Source organism: Amblyomma americanum, chromosome 6, assembly GCF_052857255.1.
Source record: "Amblyomma americanum isolate KBUSLIRL-KWMA chromosome 6, ASM5285725v1, whole genome shotgun sequence".
NCBI lineage: Eukaryota > Metazoa > Arthropoda > Arachnida > Ixodida > Ixodidae > Amblyomma > Amblyomma americanum.
The window spans coordinates 146,319,671-146,344,689 of NC_135502.1; the positions used below are offsets into that span (position 1 = coordinate 146,319,671).

General features: G+C 45.1%; 1 protein-coding gene across 1 annotated transcript in view; it reads right to left on the minus strand.

The window, feature by feature from the left end:
- LOC144095563 (uncharacterized) overlaps window positions 1–25,019 on the minus strand; it is a 70,144-nt gene that overhangs the window by 40,124 nt on the left and 5,001 nt on the right. Inside the window, exons 2-3 of the mRNA XM_077629254.1 lie at window positions 13,271–13,423; window positions 9,205–9,290 (exon numbers count right to left, since the gene is read on the minus strand). Coding sequence (XP_077485380.1) covers window positions 9,205–9,290; window positions 13,271–13,423 — 239 coding nt within the window. The remainder of the gene's footprint in view (window positions 1–9,204; window positions 9,291–13,270; window positions 13,424–25,019) is intronic.

Below are 25,019 nucleotides of genomic sequence, written 5' to 3' on the forward strand. Positions count from 1 at the left end.
TTACCTCCTGAGCTACGTCCACACTTCGAACATCTCTTCTCCAAGGAACTCGGAGTTGCTCGTGGCTACGTGCACAAAGTCAGAGTGCAGGATTCCGTTTCTCCTGTTGTTTGCAAGCTCCGACGGCTGCCGTTTGCCATTCGTCAGCAGGTGTCCGAGGAACTCCAGAAGCTTGAAGCTCAAGACATCATTGAACGGGTCGACGCTTCCAAGTGGATTTCACCCATAGTCGTGGCTCGGAAAAAAGATGGCTCCATCCGAATGTGCGTCGATTTGCGTGAGCCGAACAAGGCTATTGTGGTCGACAGTTTTCCTTTGCCTCAAACGGAAGAACTTCTACATAGCTTGGCCGGGTCACAGCGTTTTTCGAAGTTGGACCTTGCCTCGGCTTACCATCAAGTACCACTTAGCCCTGAGAGTCGGGAATTGACCACATTCATTACCCATGATGGCCTCCTCCGCTTCAAGCGAGTGTGTTTCGGCCTTGCTTCGGCGCCTTCGGCTTTTCAGAAGATGATGCACTTAATTTTAAAAGGGTGCAAAGGTGTCCTCTTCTACATCGACGACATCATAGTCCATGGCACCTCCCGACAGGAGCACCTGACCAACCTTCGTGCTGTTCTCGAGCGCCTGTCCCAAGCCGGACTCAAGCTCAACCACAAATGTGTCTTCGATGTTCCGAAGCTCACTTTCTTGGGGCATGTTGTCAGCGGTGAAGGACTGTTTCCGCTTTCTTCTGCCATCGAGGCGATTACGAAGGCTCCGACTCCATCTAACATCAGCGAGCTTCGCTCCCTCCTTGGACTTGCGGGTTTCTACTCCAAGTTTATCCCGCATTACTCCGACGTCGTTGAGCCTATGCGCGCCCTACTTCGAGGCAGCGACTCCGCCTTCACTTGGACTGCTGCTGCGGATTCAAGCTTCAAACTACTGAAGTCCATGTTGACGTCATGTGACGTGTTGCATTTTTTTTTATCCTGCCCTTCCCGTGGTCGTAACGACTGATGCTTCCGGATATGGCCTTGGGGCAGTGCTTCAGCAAGACAACGGCCATTCCCTGCAAACTGTTGCGTTTGCCTCCCCTACCTTGACACCCCAAGAGAGAAAGTACTCTGTTGGTGAACGTGAGGCCCTAGCTTGCGTTTGGGCGTGCGAACGGTGGCACGTGTATTTGTGGGGCCGGCCTTTTGTTCTACGCACCGAGCACAGTGCACTTGTCATTTTGCTGTCGACGAAAGGAACGGGCCATCGGCCGTTGCGAATTTCACGTTGGTCGGCTCGCCTGTTGTGCTACAACTACACTGTAGGGTACCGCAAATGCAATGACAACTCTGCTGCGGATGCTCTGTCTCGCCTTCCCTTACCGACCACATCGTGCAGTGAGCCCAGTGAGTTCGACGCCAGTGACGACGACTTCGTCTGCCTGCTATCGCCAGCCGTGACTCTACAAGAGCTGCAAGAGGCAACCATCAGCGACGCGGCAGTTGCTCAAGCCATTCAGTTTACATCAGCGACATGGCCGGACAAGAAATCCCTACCGGAGAACCTTAGGCCATACTATCTCCTGCGCTCGGAGCTGTCCGTCGTGCAAGGCGTCTTGTACCGAGGTGACAGGCTCGTCGTTCCCGAAAGTTTGCGACGACGCCTCATGGACATCGCGCACGAGTCACACCCCGGGATCAGCCGCACGAAAAGTCGACTGCGAGAGCTCTACTGGTGGACGCGAATGGACGAGCACGTCGAAGAAATGGTACGGACATGCGTCGTGTGCCAGTCCTGTGACAAATCGGCTCGTCCGGTGGCAGCTCCTCTGCAACCTGTCGCCTTCCCAGAGAAACCTTGGGATAAGGTTGCCATTGATATCGTGGGGCCTTTCGACCAAGCTCCCAGTGGCTGCCGCTTCGCGATTACCCTCATGGATTATTACAGTAAGTGGCCAGAAGTTGTCTTCGCTGATGCCATCACAACTCAAACCGTTCAGAAATTCCTGCTTGGCCTCTTCGCTCGTGAGGGTTACCCTCAAGAGATTGTCTCTGACCACGGACCTCAATTTTCATCGATGGCCATGCAAACTTTCCTCCGCGAACGGGGGATACGCCATTGCTACTCTTCAGTGTACCATCCCCAAGTTAATGGACTCGTTGAACGATTCAATCGAGTGCTTAACTCCTACATTCAGCTAGCTCTGTGCGAGCGACGCGACCTACGTACACCGATTGTGGACTACCTCGGTGTCTACCGCTGTACGCCCCATGCCACGGCAGGAATTGCACCCGCTGTCCTACTTCATGGCCGGTTGCCCCGCACAAGACTTAACGTCGTAGGACTGCCGGATCAGTCCTTCTCAATGGATCCGACAAAAGCGCTTAAGCTTTTGCGGCAGAGGCTTGACGAGAAGCAAGCGCAATACAAGCTTTATGCGGACCAGCGGAGTGGCGCCTAGTGTCGTGACTTTCAGATTGGCCAGTACGTGCGTGTCCGCAAACCAAATGTGCGAGGCAAACTGTCAGCTCGGTTTTCGGAGCCTCGGAAGGTTGTGGAGCAGCGTGGACCTGCATCTTATCTGCTGGATGATGGGCGAGTGTGGCACTCGTCCAAGTTTTCTGCGGTTCGCCCAGAAGTAGTTCAGCAGCAACTGTCCTCCTCAGCTCCAGCGGCCCTTTTCGCTGATATTTCGCCGCCTATCGACGGCAACCGAATGCCGCCGCCCAGTCCACAGTCCGGAACCGTGGTCCAGGGTCCTTCTTCGGACGCGCCTTCAATCCATATGATGCCCGCTCCGGAATCGGCAGCCGCTCCTCAACCCTCGTGTAGCAAATCCACAGCGGCAACTGCGGCTTCACCTCCTGCGCCGCCTCGCCGAAGTACTCGCAAAAAGAAGCGGCCCGCATGGTTCAAAGACTATGACATCCGCTAGACATTTTGTTTTTTTTAAGTGCGGCGGAAATGTGATAAAGATGAAGTGTGGCAAGTGCGCTGCACGCACTTGCGCGCATGGGGAGAGAGAAGACGACGAAGTAGGAGAATAGAGATCGGCTCGACTGTATGCTACGTGTACTGTTTCATTGCTAATTATCATTACTACGATACAACAACAACTTGGATTCACCCGACGACAGTTGTCAGCTTCACCCTTGCATGTTAAGCTTAACGCCTACAAGACCCTATTAAGACCCATTCTTGAGTACAGGGCGATAGTTTGAAGCCCCGGCCAGTCTTACCTGAAAAAAAAAGAAATTAGAAATAATTCAATACCTAGCAGCCCGTTTCGTTTACTGTCGTTACTTACAATACAATAGCGTGACGTTTCTGGAAAAAGGGCGGGCATCTCGACGTTAGACTGCTGACGACAGATTAGAGCATGAAATTTCTTTTAATGCTTTATTCCGATAAAGTTAGCATAGATAAAGACGCCTACCTAAATCCACTTGATCACAACTCTAAAGGATTCAATCCCGGTACGTGGATAAGACCGCTGGCTTCAAGGAATGACGTAAAGTTTTCATTGTTTCCTCGTGCCATCGAATTACGTAATAACCTGCCCCACCAGTTTATGAATGATCTGTCACTTGATGCTTTTCTTAGAAATGTTGAATATTTCTTCTACAAAGTCCCTTTTGTCAAATAATATTGCTCGCCGCTACTTTCTTTTATAATTTCTTGTTCATGAGTGTCCTTGACTGAGCATACAGCTGTGCACCCTACTGATGGGATGATTCACATGTGGTTTGTTTCCTTGATTCATGTTTCGGAACGCCTTGACTTTTTTGTATGTATTGTTACATCATTCCACTCCTGCCAGAGCTTAGAAAAGGCTCGGAGTATAGTGAAATAGATAAATAAAACTCTCATGCCCACTGGTCTGAGCAACGCTCCTTCCACTATTGAGCAAATGATTGACAACATACTCCGCGGGCTGAAATGGCAGTCTTGCCTCTGCTACATGGATGATGCTGTTATCTCCTCGTCAGACTTTCCGTCTCATATTCATTGTTTCGAGGGTGTTCTTTCATGTCTCAGTGGTTCTAGCCTGTAGCTCAACTTAAAGAAGTGTCGCTTTGGCGCCCGCCAGCTGACTATCTTTGTCCACGTCGTGTGCAAACACGGTGTCCTCCCGGACCCTGCTAAGCACCCCGACTGATGCTCCGTAGCCCACATCCCTGAAAGAGCTCAGAAGCTATATTGGCCCTATTTTGTAATTTCGCCGCTTCTTCAGATTTTTTCCTGCTATTATCGCCTCCTTGAAAACTTCTCGCCAGCAGCCACGACTTGTCATAATGGTCTCCTGCGTGCGACGAAGCCTTTACAACGCCACGTTGTCTTCTCACTTCTCCTTCGACCTTGTGTCATTTCAACCCTTCTACACCGACAGAACTCCACACGAACACCCTATTGTTCTGAGTAACCGTTTTTGCTCAGCGGAAACCTGGTTTCTGTTAGTACGTCATTGCTTACGCCAGCCGTACGCTCACAAAAGCATACTTATTACTCAGTCACGCAAAAAGAATGCTTAGCAAATATTTCGGCAATCAAAAAATTTCTCAGTTACTTATACGGGCGCCCGTTCGATGCCATCACATGTCACGATGCTCGTTGCTAGCAGACTTCTCTCAAAGATATGTCGAGCCGTCTCGCTCGTTGAGCTATCCGTTTACAACATTACGATAGTCGGGTCACCTATCGCTCCGGTCGAAGCACTCAGATGCCCACGCCCTCTCGCGTTCCACTGTATCCTCTGATCCTGACCCTCCGTTTTTCTCTAGCCTCATACCCTCTTCTCTTATCACCGCTGATATGGCTTCTGAACAGCGAAAGCATTCTAGGGTTGCTTCTGTTCCGGATTACTTAGCCAACCGTTCATCGCGGCCCCCTTCTAGGGCTCTCCGTCGTGAACCCCATCACATTGTCCTGCGTGACGACTTGCTGTAGCGTGAGAACTACCCAGAAAATGGTCGCAAATGCCTCCTCGGAATTCCGCGGCAGCTCTGCTCCGTGATTTGTACCAGTTATCATGACGAACCGCAATGCGCCCATGCTACCCTGCTGTTTTACCCACCTGTGTCTTCGGTACTACTGGCGTGGCATGTATTGTTTTGTTCTCCGGTACGTCTGATCTTATCTCGAACGTCACCGTCTCAGGAACCTATAAACGCGTTTACCTACTCCCCTGCAGCTTTAACCTTGTCAAGCCTGCCAATTTGACCGCTTTGGGGTTGATCTTAATGGCCCTCTTCTCACCTCTTCGGCAGGGTACAACTGGATCATTCCCGCCATTGACCATCTCACGCGCTATGCGTAAACTGGCCCACTAACAGCTGTGATGGCATATGACGTCACCTGTTAGGAATTTCTCACGGCTCGTGGTAGCGTGTTCATGTGCGGCGTCGTGGAAATCCTTCTTCGGGAGGGTCATATCATTCATCGCATAACGTTTCCGTAGCATGGCGGCCGAACGGCATGACCAAGCGGTTTAACCGGACCCTCGGTGACACGATGGCGAAGTACATTTTCTTTCTATCATCCAAATTTAGGACATGTTTTACCCTTCATTACCTACGCTTACAACCTGCAATGCAAGCAACTACTGGTTTCTCCTTGTATTTTCTTCTTTATGGCTGGGAGCTTTCCTACTTTATCGACACCATACTCCCTTACCGCCCAGATGCCTCCGAATTTACAATCGACCGCTACGCATGCCGAAGAATGCCGGAAACTCGTCCGTTCTTTCACATCTCACGACCAGCGCTACCAGAAAAGAACCCGCGCCGCTTCTATCTGTCTGCCATCTTCTGATATTCTGGACTCCTTGGTTTCGATTTCGGTGCCCTCTTCCAGTCCTGGGAGTCTACCAAACTGCTGAGTAAATACCAGGGCCCCTATCGCATTCTTCAACAAACTTATCCGGTAAATTATCTCGACCAGGCCCTCACGCCTTCGCCTGGTAGCGGTCGCCGCGGCCTTGAAATTGTCCGAGTAGACCGCCTGCAACCCTACTAACACCCTGCTGTCGTATCGTGTCCTTAGGCCGCCAGCATCTCGCCTTTTCACTCCGGGGGTATTGTAAGCAAGACAGGTGACGCTTGTCGCAGCGGCGGCCACAGCCGACGGCCGAGGAACAGCATTAAGAAGACGAACCTGACGAAGCTCGGGTTTGCGCTGACGAACGCTGGTTTAGAGAGCCACAACGTTTTGTAAAGAAAAAGATTGTGGCTGTTCACATTATGTGTGGGATTTTCATCTTTACATGGTATAATTAATTGCAAAGAAAAAAAATGGTAGACAATTACTGGAGAAGAAAAACGCACTGACGAATAGTTCTGACATGAACAAGGTAAGGTCGCCCCAGGTTTCAGAATACAAGTAACTGTTTACACCCAAGCTAAGATGGCAGAAAAAAATGACTATACTGCAGCCAGAGCACGGAAGGGTTCTAGATTTTTATGCCTACATGGTGACAATTTGTTCCTTTCACTACACAGAACTCATTCGACAGAATTGGAACTCTTAAGGTAGCCTGAGGCGAGATCTTGCAGTCCTGAATTCAGCTGCTACAGAAACATCAGTCAGAGCTTTTAAAAGAAGTAGTGCATTAGGAGTCCATATAAATGCACAGATTTCTGCTGCTAATAATCCGATTTCAACTTGGTTGTCCTGGTATCATCGGACTGATAAAGAGGAATATTTACCTAGCTGAGTATATCTCAGAAAACCAACAACGTACTTTAAAGGTGCCGCACTTCAGTGTAAGACAGATGAGCTTCAATTTTTTAATTAGAATAATGCGCTAAAGAAAATATTCTGAACAGTCCTTATAATATGCTCAATGTCTTTTGGCAATGTTGAAATGTCTTTTCATAATTCGAATCGCCCTGCTGACGTCTAAGAGTTTTGTTGTTTAATGTCCTTTTCATGGAAACTGTTTATGCGGTTACAGACTCCAAGTCAGCAAGGTTACTGGGTTTGTGTAGACCCATCGACCTATAATGCATGTTGGGGTTTTGGCTTAATTAATACACAAATTAGAGTGGGTGTAAGCTGGCCAAACTCTTCTTGCTTCAATGCAAAAGATAGGGTTAGCCAGGCGCATTCCTTTATGTGGGGAAGGATGAAATTTTCATACTTACGTTCCGTTAGTGTGCTGAACGTTGTGTTCAAAGCACCACTGCAGTTTTCAGCGATGCAACCTTCGAGGAGCACCATATAGAACTTCCAGGGCTGTAATTTCGTGATAATGGCGCTGTATCTTGAAGTCACCTTCCCTGTTCCTTCAAAAACCCGAGTTGTGTAGGCACGCCAGTTTTCTTCGCTTAGAAAAGAAGCCTAGAAGTGCTGAGTATACTTACAAACTGGAATTTCTTTTAATGAGAAAGAAAAGAGATTAAACTAATTCTTGCAATAACTAAGCTACTAAAATATATTTTAACTACGCACATCGGCGTTCTGGTATGAGGGAGTCGTCAGTACACGCTAAAGTATTTTCCTCACTCGGAACAGCGATTTTCTCGGGTTGATTTTACCACATGCCATGTCAAGGCTCTAGTTTGAATCCTCGGAAAGTTCTGCACTATACGTAACCTGGTTCACAACGTGTGGCAAACACAAACAATTCGTAATAACTTCAGTGCGCAATTTATTGTTCTCATAAGTGCACGTGGTCAAAGAGCCTGATAAATTTAGAAACAATAAGTGGAACGTAATCCAGACAACCAGATCGCACCCCACAAGATCCGCAACTAGCTTGTGTCACAAATACAGTACCCGAGTGACAATAAAGAAAAGGAGTAGTTTGTTTTTGGCCTTGAGAATGAAGTCTCACCCTTCATGAGCACCATCTACCATGCATCTTCCTACCGCACCCTCCGTCAACCTCGTTTAAACTACCCACTGTAGCCTACCCTCGCCGTCTAGAAGCGGCATGCACCACCCACCCACCCAACTTTGCCCTCCAGAAGCGCTGCCTACCGCCAACCTACCTCTCTTCACACTCCACAATTCCGCTGTCGACTAGAAGGCCAGGCAGCAGTATTCCTTACAGCGAAAACATCGAATTAAACATAGGGGGTAAATCCAACTGTTCCCAGAACATCTGATTATCCTGTAGATTCGCTAAAGAGTATCTTCAGTAAATGCGTCTAATTTTTGTTGGCGTGTACACTCAGCCGCAACGCTGCCGATGAAAAGATTTTTTCTGTAAAACAATGCCTGGAAAAGATTCTCATCGACACAGCGTGGTTCAATGTAACGCCCACTTCCGATTAATTGCTCGTAAGCACCCTCTTAAGCGTAACCTTTATATCAGATTTTTATTCAGTATAGAGGCAAGATACTGTCAAGCTATCTCGGGACACAAAAGACCTCATTGAAACGCGGAAGCATGAAAGCAATTAAACCCATAGAGAAATTACAAATAGCGAAACAGAAGCTAAGGAATGTTGCGTTTGTGCGTAACCCTCTTCATCTAACCTTGCCGTGAGCCTGTTGATAACAGCCTCTCTAGCAATAATTGGTTTTTGGTTGCCTAACACAAAAGTAAAGAAACATTTTTGCTGCACTCACTTCGTCAATAAAAACTGTCACCTGAGAAAAATGAAAAGTTTAGATTATCTTCAGATTGCTGCTGCTGTATTTTTCTTTTATAACAGTCCACCGACACTGATCAGTAAATACACAGTCATCTCACTTAGAGTGGAATTCTTAGTAGAGAATTCTTGACGTACACTGTGCTAAGCAACCGCAGACTGCGCTAAAAATCAGCACATTGTGCATGCAACGCTTCAGTATAATAAGGTCGAATATGCCCATGTGCATTGGGAAAAACAGTGTACAGACGGTGGCCCTGTTCTATGATTTCACAATTGATCTCGCTCATGGTCGCATAAGGCTGAAGAAACTAGCTTATTGGTAATCGACTTCTCACACAGAAACATCCCCAACGTTTTAGCTCGTTTTGTTAGATCAGTTTTTTTTTTGACAAACTCATTTCGCCTGTGGCTGAATTCCCGAGCGCCGACGAGTGAGAGAAAATGAAGGCAATTAGGTTTTTTTCCCTTTTGCCAGGACACTATGAAGCAGCTGCCACATCTCAGCGACCGCAGTTATTTAAGGGAGCTTGTGGAAAGCATCAGTGCAATAGAATTAAACATTCCGAAATTTTTTTAGCAGCAAAACATCGGAAGCGGTGTAAGCGTCACGTGTGAAAATTACCTTGAAAATGTCCGCTCGCTCTGAAGAATGCCAGGAAATGACTGCTCTGGAAGAGTCTATTGCGATAGCTGATAGTTCGTAAGAATCTGTAACAAGAGGGATTGAATTATCAGGTGTTAGGTCAATTTTTTTTTCGGAATTAGAAGACTACATATTTCGTTATTTTTACCAATATTACTCTCCTACGCATCGGCAATATAGCATCCAGCTCAACAAAGCTTGACTGACGACATTGAATTTGTACGTATCAGATTCACTCTTTTCATTAGCTCCAGCTATCGTCGTACAGCCAGCGCTTTATTAATGAAATCGAATTTTAGGTTACTAGATTTACATCTCTGTAGGAAAACTTCTCTCCGGTCCCAGTTTCATAAAACTTTCTTTTTTAAACCATAATTAAAAAGCGAAATTCTTGTCCAGCCTTCGTACGTATCATCTCTCATTGACTACCGGTTTAAGGGCGCTATTCCCTGCTGCCGTAACAATGTTGTCTCCTACTCATCTTTGCCAAAATCTTGCACTGAGTGCAACCCCCTTCCCCCCGCTACTCTCATATTTGTGGATGCATCATCGTTCAAATCGGCACTGATCGACCACCTTTTTTAATAGTACTAATATTACTTGCGTTTTTCTTTCTTTTTTGCACCACCCCTGTCTGTAACACCCGTTTGGCCATGACCCTATTGAAATAAATAAATAAATTATGATTGCAAACTAAAGCAAATACTTGGGTTGTTCTTTCGAGTTTCATGTCATAACAAAATTAATTCTCCCAGCTTTTCAGATAGTTTCTGTGGATCTTTTAGTTTTATTACATCAAAAGCACCTTGATAGATATAAAAATTTTCTGACGTCATGTGTACCGGTTCCGCAGATATGGAATTGATGTTTTTTGTTTGTTCTTATTTCGGATTAAAAAAACCTCGTCTCCTCTATACTAAATTTTTTTTCACTTTGCAGGGCCTAACGTCCAAAAGCGACTCAGGCGGTAAGGAGGCTATATTAAAATTCGTACCCAGGATACACAAAATTTTAGTTACTCTATGATTTAGTGACTATAGCTTAAAAATCTTCAACTTCTTTGCTTTCCCTCAATGATCATAGCGACTGTGTTGGTCCGCAGCTTTTTTAGCAGCGTCTAGTACGTCAATGATATACCCTCACCTAAGCTGCCAAATAACGGTTGCTTGGCGGGAGCGCCGACTACGCTGGCAAGAGTGGACCAATTTTGCTTTATCTAAGAAAGCTTTGCAAGTCATCTGGTAGGTGGCGCTCGAATTTGGCAGTGGCGCTAGCAGAACGCTCCCTCCGCGCCGCCCCTGATGCGGATCCGAGGTCCTTGCTTTCTCCCTCATATTCTGCAGGCGCTGCGGTTGCCTTCTCCTTCAGGGCTATTCGTGGCGCTCTATTGCCGCACCGCCTGCGTCTGCTGCGCTGCTGAGCGCCGCAGTATTAACGCGATAGCCTTAATGAGGTCGTGTCGCAGTAAATTGAACGTCGTCGCCGTTGACCATAAGTGAAATTGGAGGTGGTTTTGCTCTTTTTAAACCCGGAGCGACGCGATAGCTACAGTTTCGCTGGGCGTTCCTTCTTCACTTTCGTCCTACTTGACACGGTGCATGCGCACAGCTGTTGCAGCTGGGTTTCGCCGATTCGGCGCGCCGCCAGCAGCAGCAGCTGCTCCGCACCACGTGGCTGGTCACGTGACCAGCCACGTAACGAACCACGTGATCAGCTACGGCGTCGCGCCGCCGGCAGCTGCCCTGCAGCGTGACCATTCAGGTGACAGCGTGGTGGCGCCGCCATGCTCAAGGCTCGAAATGCTACCGTAATGTAGCTATCGCTACAACATTTCTCGAAAATATCCAGCAAAGCCAACTAGGATGCAGGTGGACTGCCTTGGCGTTACCACAACCTGCCCACCAGTTTGTGAGCAAACAGCGCACAGTGTCAGGTATATGAATGCTTGGTTGCGAGAGGCTGCTCGGGAAAGCAACCTGAGTCGCGCAAGTTTCCTTCCAGGCCTCCACTAGTGAATGCAAACTGGGGATCCTACCATCGTGCGGTCACTACATCTTGGTTTCCCGAGCACTATACGGTGCGAGAATGCGCGCGCAATGTTAAGTCAATTCCATTTTTAGTTTCGCCATTCTCGGTCTGCCACTTCCACTCCCAGATTCCGGTTTGCGGAAGAAGGTGCTCATGACTCTAAGTACGCTACTAATAACTTCCCCTTGCTTATCCTAAAACCGTTGTCACAGTCACCCTTTCCCTTGTCTGCTGCCATATTGGAAAGAAACAAATTCTAACAGCGATTCGCCATTCGTATGGCATTGTGAAGAGATAAAGCAGTAATTCTTTTGAAAACTAAGGTTGTTTCTTATGTCGCCCTGACTAAAAGGTGTTTGTGATATCACACGCATTTCTTCTCATCAAGCGAGATGGCGTAAGCATTGGCTACTCGTTATGGGGTTGACAAAATAAGGAATTCCTTCTCACGATGACCGATGACCAAGAAAAAAAAGAGGGACATGCAGTTGGTGTATTACGACATTGTATGAATGCAACCTAATATATAACTACTCCTTCAGACTCACATTTCGTAGAGTTAGCTTTCACAACATACAAGCAAATACTCAGCCAAATATCACCTTTGGTTTTCTTGATGTGCCTGGATATGAGTTGTCATTTCGCGCTATCTTCCCATTTCTCTCATTATATTACTACAAAATAATTTCAGTAGCTTGGGCTGGTCTTCTGTAAGCCGGACGTAGCTATGGTTTCTTTGTATTTTATAATAAAGACAGGAAGGAGGCTTATAGAATACTGCCCTCATTAACTCGCGAATGCTCTCTGTTTACTTGAGGTATTGAGGCTAGTGTTTGAATTACCAAGTTGCGATTCTGAAAATCCAGAAGATGACAATGGCAATGCTTCACACCAACTGATCTAACTGCTCACATAAGGTTTCAATGCTTCTTAGACCCGCTGAGAATTTTCAGTCGAGTTGGCGTCTGATCATCCATGTGCGCGACACTTTAGGAAGAGATGGTGGTCAGGGTTGTCATAGTCATGCTTTCCGCAGGAGCTCTTGCCATCTCTTTCCCGGTAAGGAGAATTTTATGAAGCATGAGCTTTTTGCTCATCACGGCCGATGGTTGTTTGTCATGAAAAAGCCTTTTTAGCTATCATTACATGCAATAACAACACTCAGGTGCTTTCGCACTCTTGAACGTCGCCCTGGATGCATTTTGAAAAGCTAGAAGCACTTAAAGAATTGCGCACAATTTGCGATGAAGCGTTTACATATTCTTATGCAAAACTAGGCTAGAAGAGAAATCATGGTAGAAAGAGAAATCAGATTTTTTATATTTCTCTTATAGCATCAATAAATGATGCTAATGGCTTTGAAATATTTTGTCTAACCTACACTTCAGCATATTTTTTGCGACAACCACATAGAAAGGAAAAATTTTAAAAATCTAAAAGATGTCATAGAAATCAGTGGGAGCTGTTTATAATTTGTATAGTTTCCTCAGAACGATGAAATATTTCTCTAGTAAGCTCATGTTCATAAAAAGAATTTGGACACCCCATTTTATCTGATACCCCACAAAAGTGAAGAAATCTTGCATCTCGCTAAGGTAGTGAAACATTTATACGAAACATTGTAGAGACGCGAAACGTGTTAGGAATGGATGTTTTATTCTAATTTCAAAATAGCTAACTTTACGCTGGGCTCATTTTTGTGCTGGTATTTTCTGAAATTTTCCTTCGACATTCGTATGTTCTTGTATAAAAGATACTACAAAGTTTTGTTTTTAATATAAGACGTGTTTTACATGAGCTTTTCTCGGTTGTGGCTTTCAGGAAATCTCAAACCTTTTTGCGAAGAAATAAAAAATAAAATTATAAAAGGTAGGCAGTAAATCTTCATATCACTTGTTTACGCTGCAAGCGGCAGTGGGATACAGCTTTTCTACACGCATTGCCAGGTATCGCTGATATATTCAAAGCGAAATGTTGACTCGCATTTCGTGCATACATAGCAGCTGTCATGACTCACCCAATGGCACACTAGCGTTTAGCTGAACTCCTGGGCCCCGTAGGGTTTGTTCGGAGTCGCCCGAACCCACTGCGCTCACGAACAGATGGAAGTCGATGGCTCCTTTTAGAGGAAGAGTTGCGTTCAGCACGTTTTCTTCAGGCGACCAGTCTGCTGACAGCCCAATGTCTAGCTCTCAACGTGGCCCCTGGCTCTCGATGGTTGTCTGCCAGCGCACGTGGAATCCGGCTGGGTTGCTGTTCCAAGCCGAAGGGCCGACGATGCTCAGCAACAGGTTTCGTTCTTGTGAGACGAGCACCGACACCAGTCCGGGCATTTCAGGCTCTGAGAAAAGTAGCCAAAAAGCATGACTGCTGACCCACCGTATATGCACTCAAGCGACTATTGGTGTTGGCTTCCCATTCGGGAAATGGTTGTGCCCGGATTAGGAAATCATGACTGAAGGCATCAAGAATGACGCTGAGTCTAATCTAAACAACTAAGGGTGAAGAAAACCAACTGTAACCTAATCCAAGAAATGCATTCAAAATTGTTTTTTTTATTTCTCGTGTTGATGAATTTGAAATTAATAGTGTCATAATTTTATGCCTGTAAGATAATCGAGAATAATAGAAAACAGAACAAGAGCCTCATGCTGCCAGTGGGCTCGAGCCCACATCACCCGTATGAGAGTGCGCTGCTCTACCAAATGAGTTATGGCGGTGGCTGGCCAATCTGTTACTTTCAGGAACGTATAGGTTATGCATCGCCTAACCTTAAAAGGGTTAACCAGCCGCAGTGTCGTGCAAGCGGCTGGCGTTGAACGTCAAGTATTGGCCAGACTATCACTTGGAACATAAACGGTTAGGGCGGAAGAATGAAATTATCACTAGTATGAGAACACCACGTAGAGAACAGAGGTTCTCGTTGAACTATTAAGCAGACAAGGGTTGGGAGATAAAAAGAGTCACCAATACCAACAAAGGCATTGGAGAAATGTGTGCTTTTTGTTATTTTTGATGTTACGGCGCAGATAGATTTCTTGAAGCGTGGCTTAGCCCATCGAAGAGTGGAAAGCCGCAGTCGGATGACCGGTTTTTGCCGCCTCCTGAGACCGCGGCTAGAGCTAATGCAAATGTGGCATACGCCAGAAAATTAATGCGTACTGACCAGTGCAATATAAAGGTTTAGCTCACTACAAATAAATAAATTTTGTTAATCTTTCCAAGAAATTCTAAACATTTGATTTCCGATTTAATCGGTGTGGTATGAATGATTGTTTCAAAGCCGTAAAAATTTATTTACAGTCCCCACACGTTTTTTTTTTAAATAACCATACAAAACTGTATCCACGTATGCAGTGACTGAGCATGGTTTTATTTAAAGTTGATGGTTGTGGAATGTCGGTGTTTTACATCTACAGAAAGCTAATGTCTCTAAAAGCGTTATGTTCTCTACAGTGCAAATATGTTTGTTTGTTTTTTTGCTGCTTGAAGATAACATTGAAAGTGCCTGTAATGTCTGCGCAAAATATTCAGGGTAAACTATGGACATGAAAAAAAGAAAAATTGGCAGTTGCTTAGCTCGGCTATGCCAGGATATACATAGCGAAAGCACGTAGCATACGCGTGTACGTAGCATATACGTACAAGCACGTAGCATATACGTAGCATAGCTTGGTTAGCATTGGTTAATCTTGATTGCAAGTCCAGGTTAGTCTGGTTGTCTGGCTAGTTGTTGTCACGTGGTTCGTCACGCGGTTGGTCACGTGACCAGTCACGTGGTTGGTCATGTGGTGCGGTACGAGCACGGTGGGAATGTGGGCACGGCGAAACTGCGAGTTCGTGGCCAATATTGCTTGCGCACTAAAACTGTGGCGAGGTCTAGTAGGTGAGGACTCAGGTACAGAGGCCCAGAGGCCTCAGCTGACAAGCGAGCCCGGGTTATCAGTTTCAGCTGGTCTTTCAGGCTTGTACTGGACCGCGCAGCGTCCCACTGCTCTTAACTGGGGTTGGCCATCTTTCGCACTACCTTGCCCTGTAGGCAGGCCAATGTGATGTAATATGACGCCGCTTATTCCTTGCGTTCCGGTCACTGTGAAGACAATTTTGCTTGAATCTCGGTTTCTTTCACCTAGACAGCTGTATCATATTTTGTTGCTCCAAAAGGCACGCTAGCCAGGAAAGGACTTCACCACTGGCCTTTACCGCTTAGCTATGATACGGACGTGTGGCTCCATTTCGTGATCACGTGACCACTCTTTGCATGCGCCTCGCACTGCTTTCGTCATCTTCGGCAGGCTCCGCGCTAGGAAGAGGACAGCGTGTGTGACGACACCGTGCAATCACCTCGCCGGTCACAATAGGACACTGCCCACGAAAACACTTACAAAAACAGTAAATTTGTGCCCTCACATCTGGTACACACAGTCAGAAAACTTTTACCCCAGTCACCTCAATGGTATAGATTATAAGATTATAACATAAACGCCAATATTTTCAAACAGGAGCATTGGCGCAGAACTCACTACCAGTGAAAGACACATATCTTATATATCCTTATTTTTCGTCGAATAAACCACCTCTTATCGCAGTTTTTGACCTGTTTTGTTCTTTTGAGCATTTGAACATTTTTTTAAACAACACCACAAAAATTTGTCTCTGACAAGGCCAAAAGTGTTTCATTTTACCAGTGACAACTGAGAGTTTCTGGGGATGCAGGTAATCAATATTACAGTTGGGGTATTTTGCACAACCATCATACAGCAAGAGAAAACAAGAAAATTCGAAGAAGGGTTTATTTGCAAAGCAGATAAAATTGAGCTTTAAATGTTGAAATTTTTCTTTCTGACAAAAAAGGGTAAAAGGAAAAGCTTCAACTTCCACACCTGATTACATGATTGACGCGAAAAAATCTGATAAAGTATGTACTCGAATTGCTCAACAATGTTAAAACATAAACATCTGTTAACGTGGTATGGAACGGCAGGACTACACCTGACCCTGACCGTTCGATATTTTTTCCACCCATTGAAGATCGAGCAAGGAATACATCGTTGCTACGTGCGAAACCTGATAGTTAATTCTATTCTGAAGGCTTGTCCCAAAGAGAACGGTACTCATGGATTTTTCCGGTTTCAACAATACTAACAAACCATTTCACGTTTCCGGCATTCAAACAAGCTGTGAAATACGCGATGGAAATATTACCTCACAATCATAATTGCATATATATGTATTTATGTTGCATATAAATGCGCAAGGATATCTGTATAAACTCCTCCTTTTGGTGCTCTCTCAAAGAAAGAGCAATAAAGAAATGTTGCTGCTATTTTAGAAATAAAAATTCATTTTCCTTATATTCTTCAAGTTTAATGGTGTCAGAAAAATAATCGAGAGGCCGTTGATCTTATTTACTGATGGTTCAAATAAAATAATGAGGATAACTATTAATTCAAAAAAGAAAAATTGGCAGAATTGTATTTCTCTTCCCAGTAAAGGATTCATTCCAGAACAGTTAGATAATTATTCCTGGTCTTTTTTTTAAATGGATAATTTCTTTGTCGCATTATGAAAATAGGAGAGCTTTTGATTTCATTGCACAATTTTGAGGCTCACAGAGGGCTGGCATATTTGAATTTGGGCTAATCACACATATTAATCCATACCTCATTACGCTAATTACGCCATTTCAGGACAAACGAATATTTTATTTCTCTCCAAAAGACCATGTCCTATGCCAGCTACGGCAGCCTTATCCCCGCAGACTGCAGAATCTGATCTACCCGCCTGGCTTGCTACAGCCCCCCTGCTGCACGTGCCTTCTCTCGGAATACAGTCCGTTACCCTCAAAGACAATCGGTTATCTTGCCTGCGCATTAACTGCCGATTCCCTTTTCCTCTTCATTTCAACTAGGATATTCTTAACTCGTTTGCTGAAATCCAGGAGGCTGTTCTGAACTCCCAACAGACTCGTCTCCTCACCACCTCGGCAAGTAGGGCCATCCTTTCAAGGATAGGTGATCCGCAAGCCTCCAGGACCATGGCTCTGACCAGAGTTCTTCCAAATGCTGTCCGCGCACGCCTTTACATGGACCCTGTCCCTCGCCATATGAACCACGAGTCACAGGCCCCGCGCCGTCTGGCCCGTCTTCACAGCCTCCGTAGGCAATACGGCCAAGGCACCTCCGCTATGTATGTGGATGCGGCTTCCTATGCAGAGCCCCACAGATATGCTTGCTCTGCTGTCATTCACGCCAACACGTCCCTTTTCTTGGAGCGTCCTTCAAGGCACTGGATCCGACGGCCGCTGAAGCCATTGCAATAGCAATCACCATAAAAATGAGCGACAGGCAACACCACGGCACTCACATTTTTACAGACTCACAAGCCGCATGTAGAGCCGATACGTGTGGACGCGTCCAGCGCACGGCTCTCCGCGTACTGGACAGCCATCTCCAGTGTGGTCACGTCATCACCTGGGTCCCAGGACATACAGGTCTCGGTGGCAATATTAAGCAGATGGCCTAACTCGAAATTACACCAACCGAGCGGGGCAAACTGACTCCACTCTCTACCCCATCTTAACCCATTTTTCAACCCGCCAATACATCCCCCACCTAAATAGGCGTCTCTACCTCCCGCCACATAAGAAACCTTCCCCGATGGAATCCTACCACCTAAGGCGCATGCAAACACTCACTTTACCCAATCTTCACCACCTACACCGCATTCACCCAACATTATAGGCAGATACATGTCCTTGGTGTGGCGAAATTCCCACATGCACGCACATTAAACGGACATGCTCAGATAAACCGAACCACTTAAAGCCGCGCAACGCGGCGCTGGAGCAGTGGGAGATGACGCTAGCTAGCGGCACCCTGGAAAGACCAGGAGGCGCTAGTCGCCATCGCCAAAGCATCGGCGGAAGCCACTGGAGTCTTGGACTGAGGACCCCACCCACAATCCGCCCCGGTCTTCTTTTTACAGTTAAATGTTTGTTCTCTCTCTCTCGTCTTTGTTTCCTTAGCTACTCTTCCATTTTCCCGCGTTAACGCTACAACCATCATTTTCTTTTGCATACCACGGTGCGTTGTCCTCAATATAAATTAAAGCCTTCTCGTTAGCCTCAATGTTTCTGCCCCATAGATATGTACTGGTAAGGTAGTTTTTTAATATTTTTCTTTGTGGAGATACTAGTAAACATCCATTCATCATCTCAGAGTCCTTGCCAAACGCTCCCCATCTCCTTTTTATTCTTCTATTTACCGTGCCTATCGTCAGTAGCGCGCGGTCGCTATATGCTTTACATGAATGTATTACCTTACCGATTCAAGCGCTTTGCGACTTACCTGAACTGCTGTTGCCCTGCGCTAGTAGTGATTATTGCTTCATTTTTCTACAAATATTGTTATTAAAGATAAAATTATAAACCAAACTCTTTTATGTTTGCGGTTGGCTCTGAAATAAGGGAAAATGCTCTCATAGCTCTTAAACGAGGTTCGTTGTTAACCTTTTCAATTTTTTTTGTTTATCGTCACCATCACCCCGGTCGCAGGTGAAGATCATATCTTATATTCCTCCCAAAAAACCTATGGCATTATGTTGTGTTAGCACTAGCCACCGTAACCCCGCAATCTCGGTGTCTCCTCATCGTGACCTCATTTGTCCATCGGCCACTCAGGCCTACCTTCCTATGCTACCAGTCGGTTTTCCTTCGTTAGGCTCATAGGTTCTGCCCATGCCCATTTCTTTTCCTTTAGTTTAATTACAAACCGGTTACTCTTCCGGTTATACTAGTGAGGTGCACAACACATCTGCGTAGGATATTTGAACGCGGTGCGTCGACAGTAGTACGTCGGACAGCGGAGCGCTGCAAGTGCCAGCCCAGCGTTGCGCGTGTGCACGTGCGAAAGGTTTGTAAAAGGCGACGAGACAGGGAGCGTCGCGAGCATAAGGAGCGGAGAGCTAACGTGTCATACGACGGAGGTGTAGAGGAGAGAGCGCAGAGGAGGTCATGTCATTCAAGCGTGGAGGTGGCAGCCGTCGGACGTGGGGTCCGTGCTGCCACGTGACCTACTTTGAATCACCGACCAAAGCCTACTGCGTTCTTTGCAAGCGTGGAGGTGGCAGCCGATGGACTCCGGGTCCGTGCTGCCGAAAGGATAGCCTGCTTTAACCCTCCGGCGTTTCGTGACGCCGTCGACGGGTCCTGGCTACCCTTCTCCTGCCACCGCCAAGTTCTTCGGGCTGTTGACGGGAGAACACTGGCGTCTCCCTGTGTTCCTCTCCGCTCCTAATACCACCTGGCTACCTTCTGTTGCTTCCTTCGACGCAGCGCCAACGACGTGTCGCACTACCACCACCCACGTCCGCCCTGTCTGCAAGGCATCCCCGCTTCACCTGGGACGCTCAGTACCTGGTGAACTCTTTCCTTTTATTGTGTAGTATTGTACGCGTGTTGAGTGTGTGTTTTTCTTGTTTTCGTTTCCGTTTCTTATTGACCCCTTTTCCTTTAAATTATAAATACGGCTGCGTTTTGTTTTGTTTGATCTCTTTGTTCTCTTGTCCTCTTGTTCGAATCCGCACGCGATAGCATTCCCCTTCGGAAAGTCGGGGACGCGCAACCAATTCGCGACATTCTTCTACTCGTCCTTCTCCTCCTCCTCCTCCTTACTTTAACCAGGATATCATTATTTTGCTTTCTCGTAATGTCTGACCTTCATTTTATTGTCCACAGCCTGCCGCACTGTCTTCCGCTTAATTTTGGGTTTTCGCCTTAACCTTTGAGTTTCTTCGCAGTAAGGGAAGTTTCTGCCCAGTAGCGATGCCCGTAATATACTGCTGGGTCATCGTCAGACAAAATTGGACAAAATTAAGCAACACAAGGGAAATGCTCCGAAGTAGAGTTGTCATTGTATCTCATTTCAAACTTAAAAATTAGCTCCAACCAACGCGTTAACAGAAACATGGCTCAATGCGCATGTTCGAGACACTGCTATACTTTTGAATGCTCGACGTTTTCATTCCTCCACTTTGATCGTGGCATGCAGAGAGGCAGCGGTGTGCTTCTGTTTTTTGCAACTAGTATGCCGTCATCATGTGTACATCTCCAGACTAGCCCAGAAATATTATGGTCTGCGATTGCCCTTAATCAACACAGAGCAGTAATACAGTTATGCTACCATCTGCATTTCTCCTCGCTTATGTTTAGTAGGGAAGTTTACAATGCTATTAATATCGTCGCAACAGGCTTGCAGTCATTCCAACTATTATGAATTAGCGATTTAAATTTCCCGAAAAAAATTGATCACCGTTTACCCTTTATTTTCCGGGTTCTCGTATCAAGGTCGCGAATTTTTAGATATGTATTCAGTATTTTGTTAGTGAAGTTGTGCATACAAGCAAGTACAATAGCTATTGCAGCGAATACACTAGATTTAATTCTGACAAATCGATCTGACATAGTATCACCTATTACATACCTGCCAGGCATCAGCGACCACTTACTACTGCACTTTCACATTAATCTGGCCCCTCCGAATACGAATGAAATGAGAAAATAGTTAGAAATTACAACCTAGAAAATTTTTACGCATTAAATGTTGATCTTCTTTTATCGATGTTTTCTTTCATAGCTTTGATAGCCGCAATTTTGAAACTGTCTAGAGCATGTTCACAGCTATAGTCTTACGGAACAATACATTCCACAATGCAAGGTTAACACCCACTTAAACTCTATCTGACATAATAATCACATTAACCATTTATCTAACAAAACTAAACTCTCTACCGCATCGCAAAACTTTCGCCAACTAACAAACGATGGCAGCGCCTACGGTGGCGTCCAACACGTATGTGGAGGCGTTCAACGACGCTAAAAAGCACTTCCACTGACATTTCCTGCCCCCTACGCTAACCACCGATGTAAAATAATTCTGACGTATAAATAATCCTTCCACCAAAGATACCATCGACTTATATGCCCTTCAGGTGATCCCATTCCTTCCACATTTGCGCCACGACTCTAAACCGCACATTCGCTGACATCTTTACAGCCATATCTGATGTACATATGCTTAAAAACACTCCTCTTGTTAGTATGTTACCCTTCGGCCTGCAACTGTTGGCGCTCCTGGTGTAAATAAGCTTATTGATGGACTCAGTGTTCATGCCGCTTCGTGTTATGGTTGCATTCTTAAAAAGCACTTAAGCTTATTCTTCCATAATACTAAGCAAACTTTTCAAGCAAGCATTTGACCAATCAACGCTACGTATTGAATGAAAAAACAGAAAAGCGGTTTCAATCTACAAATCCGGCAGCAAATTGTCCCCTAGTAAACAGTGTCCTATATCCCTTACTGTTACTTGTTTAAAATTCTCGACCATGTCATAAGCACCAATCTTGTAAACTTCCTTGAAACGAACTCATTTTTTGCTCCAGCACAACATGGTTTTCGAAAATCTTACTCATGTGAAACGAGTTATTATCGTTTACACGTGGATTTTATCAGATTCTAGACCTATCATCAGTAGCTGGCTGTAAATTAGATTTTTCAAAAGCTTTCGACAAGGTATGTCACACGCTATTACTTCACAAACTGAAACAACTGAATAGTGACTTCAACTTATTGAAATGGATTGAAGTTTTTCTATTTAATCACGCACACTTTGTTTTTGCTAGCGGTTATGACTCCAGCTTTACAGAGGTGTCTTGCGGAATTCCACAAAGTTCAGTTCGTGGACCCGTGTTGTTTCTAATTTAGGTTATTGATCTCCCCTTCCCTACGAACTCTCATATTCAGCTATTCGCTGATGAGAGCGTAATTTTGAGAGGAATAACCAACGCTAACGAGTTTACAATAATTCAGTCCGACCTAATCATATTAGGAAATTGGGGCAAAAAAATGGTTAATGCAGCCAAATAAGAGAAACGGAGAGCCAACCAGCATGTAAAAACTTCAGCGCCATCTTTCTAGTACATCGATAACTATTCTTTGAAATCAACCTCGTCATATAAATACCTACGCGTTTGCATTACTCCTAACCTTATCCGGTCAATTCATTGAGAGAACATTATCAAAAATACTAATCGAATGCTACGCTACTTACGTCGCAGTTTTTTTAAATGTTCCTTATTACTTTATACTATTGTTATATAAACATCAATGCCACGTAACTTCGAGTATGCTACTCTGGTATGGGAACCTACGCATGAGAACATAGGGATCTTGAGATAATCCAGAATAACTCTGTATGTTTTCTTCTAACTACAAACGTACAGCGAGTGTAACTGCCATTGTCCAATCTCTGCCTTCCGATGGTAATGTCACGTAGAAACGTGCTCCGTACCACCCTGTCGCGCAAGTTGTATCATCATATCGCTCTACTTGGTCACTTCATCGCCCAGCAGATTTATGTATCCCTCCGGATTGATTATCATCACAAAGTCGTAATGTTGTCATGTAAGACGGAATGGTTCTCGAAATCATTCATGGCGCGAATTCCTCACATGAATAGAACCACATTCCCGAAGAAGTTGTTGCCATTGAAAATATTAGCAATGACGTGTAGCACTAGCTAACATTGCATATTCAAGTGCTATTTAACATTCATGTACCACAATGCATTTTTTCTCGCCGTGTTTGTGTATATTCACCACTACTTCTCTGTAACGCCACTGGCCATGAGGAGTAAGGTAAATTTTTGTAAGTAAAACAAAATAAATCGATTTTTCGTGTCAGCATTAAAGAGCGCTCATGAAAAGAAAAGATATATTCGGGAAAATACTTCTACGCAAATCCAACGAGAGTCGCCAGGTAGCCTATTTTTTTAAAGAAGCACCAGTGGCGACCCTAGACGTAATATGCATTAGTGTGATGTCAACACTCTTAAAGACAGATATAAATAAGTAAGACAGTAAAATATCTGAAATAATTATTTTGGATTTCGGAAGCTGTGTAATACTTGATAAAAACAACCAAAGATATGGGCTAGGTTCAAGCAAAATGCGGACGTTTGACTGAAGCCTATTTTAATACAGCGACAAATATGCAGCCGTATTTTTCTGGTCGTACGAAATTTGAAACAAAAATTGAACTTTTTTTAGTGTGCTTCAGTTAATAAACTGGTAGTGTGCTGCCTGGTTGTCCTTCACAAACATATATAATTTTTAAATTCACCAGCACATAACAGAATTGTGAACTACTTTCCATGAACTACATTTAATGGGCACTATTTCTTTTGTAAGTTCTTTATTCGTGCTTATTTTATTCATCGTAACAAAATAAACGTACGAAGCGCAGCTGCAGACAAATCCGCGGGGGGGTAATAGAAACTGTATATTTGGCAGGCCTGATTTCTTAATGTTACTTCGTGTCATTTCAGGCTGTTCTAGCCTTTCTCTGCACTTCGTGTGTTTTTTCTAATGCGCTTAAAGTGTAACTAACAATATTTCCCCATCCCTTTAAAAAAGCTTGAATGTTACAGTTGAACGGTACTACAATTAAAAATTTGCAACTCTCTGATTACATTGTTTTGCTAAGTCACTCATGAGGTGAACTGCAAAGCGTGATCTATGAGTTAGACCGGCCGAGCAGAACGGTGGGTGGAAAATTAACATGCAGAAAATTAAAGCAATATTCAACAGTCTCGCAAGGGAACAGCAGTCCACAACCGGTAGAGAGGTGCTGAAACAGGTAAGAGAATACGTCTGCTTAGGGAGGTAGTGATCACTGATTCTGATCGTGAGAGAAATAACTAGAAAATTAAGAATACGGTGGAGTGCATAAGGCAGGTTTTCTCAGACAATGAACGGCACTTTTTCCTCAGCAGAAAAGTATTCAACAGCTTATCTTACCGGTACTCACCTATAGGGCCGAAACCTGGAGACTAACCAAAAGGAATCAGCCTAAGGTAAGGACAAGGCAGCGAGGTATGGAAAAAAAAACGTGACATTTGTAACGTTAAGAGACCGGAAGCGGACAGAGTGGGTGAGGGAACACGCCCGGATTAATAACATCCTAGTTGAAATCAAGAGAAAGAAATGGTGTTCGGAAGGGTATGTCTTTTGCAGGCAAGATAACCAATGGTCCTTAAGGGCAACGTAGTGGATTTCAAGTGAAGGCAAGCGCAGCAGGGGGTGGCAAAAAGTTAGCTGAGGGAATGAGATTAGGAAGTTTACGGGGATACAGTGGCCGCAACAGGCAAAGGACAGGGTTTGTTGGAGTGACATGGGAGAGGCCTTTGGCCTGCAATGGGCGTAGTCACTCTGATGATGATGACAAATAAAAATAAGAGAAACCAAGCTCTCGAATTTCGTTTGAGTGTTATCAGCTTGCCTGATGAAAGCGTCTTTAACGTCGCCGAAGCCGCTCTGCCGAGCTTGTATTCTCTTTCATGCTTGCCGCTCACTGTGTAAAAAGGTCGGAGAACCAGCGTGTACTTAGTCCAGGGCTTCAGCCATTGCAGCTGATAAGAATTCAGGCGCGCTGACACAGTGTTCTGGAACGACTGGGGTGCCGACTGCTTAGAAAAGAAGTAGCCGGCTAATTTTAGTTTGTGATCTTAAACATATCGTGTGACCGCTGACCAGGAAACTTTTGCGGAAGTGCTGGTCACGTCTCGGCTCTTGAGTGAAACATTTTTCTCCAGGTACGAGGGCGGAGCTAGAAGAGACAATAAGCGATGACTTATAGAAATTCGTTTACCTAAACATTAGGCTAGTATACAGTAAATTTGGTTTTTCGGTATACTTCTTCAATAAAACA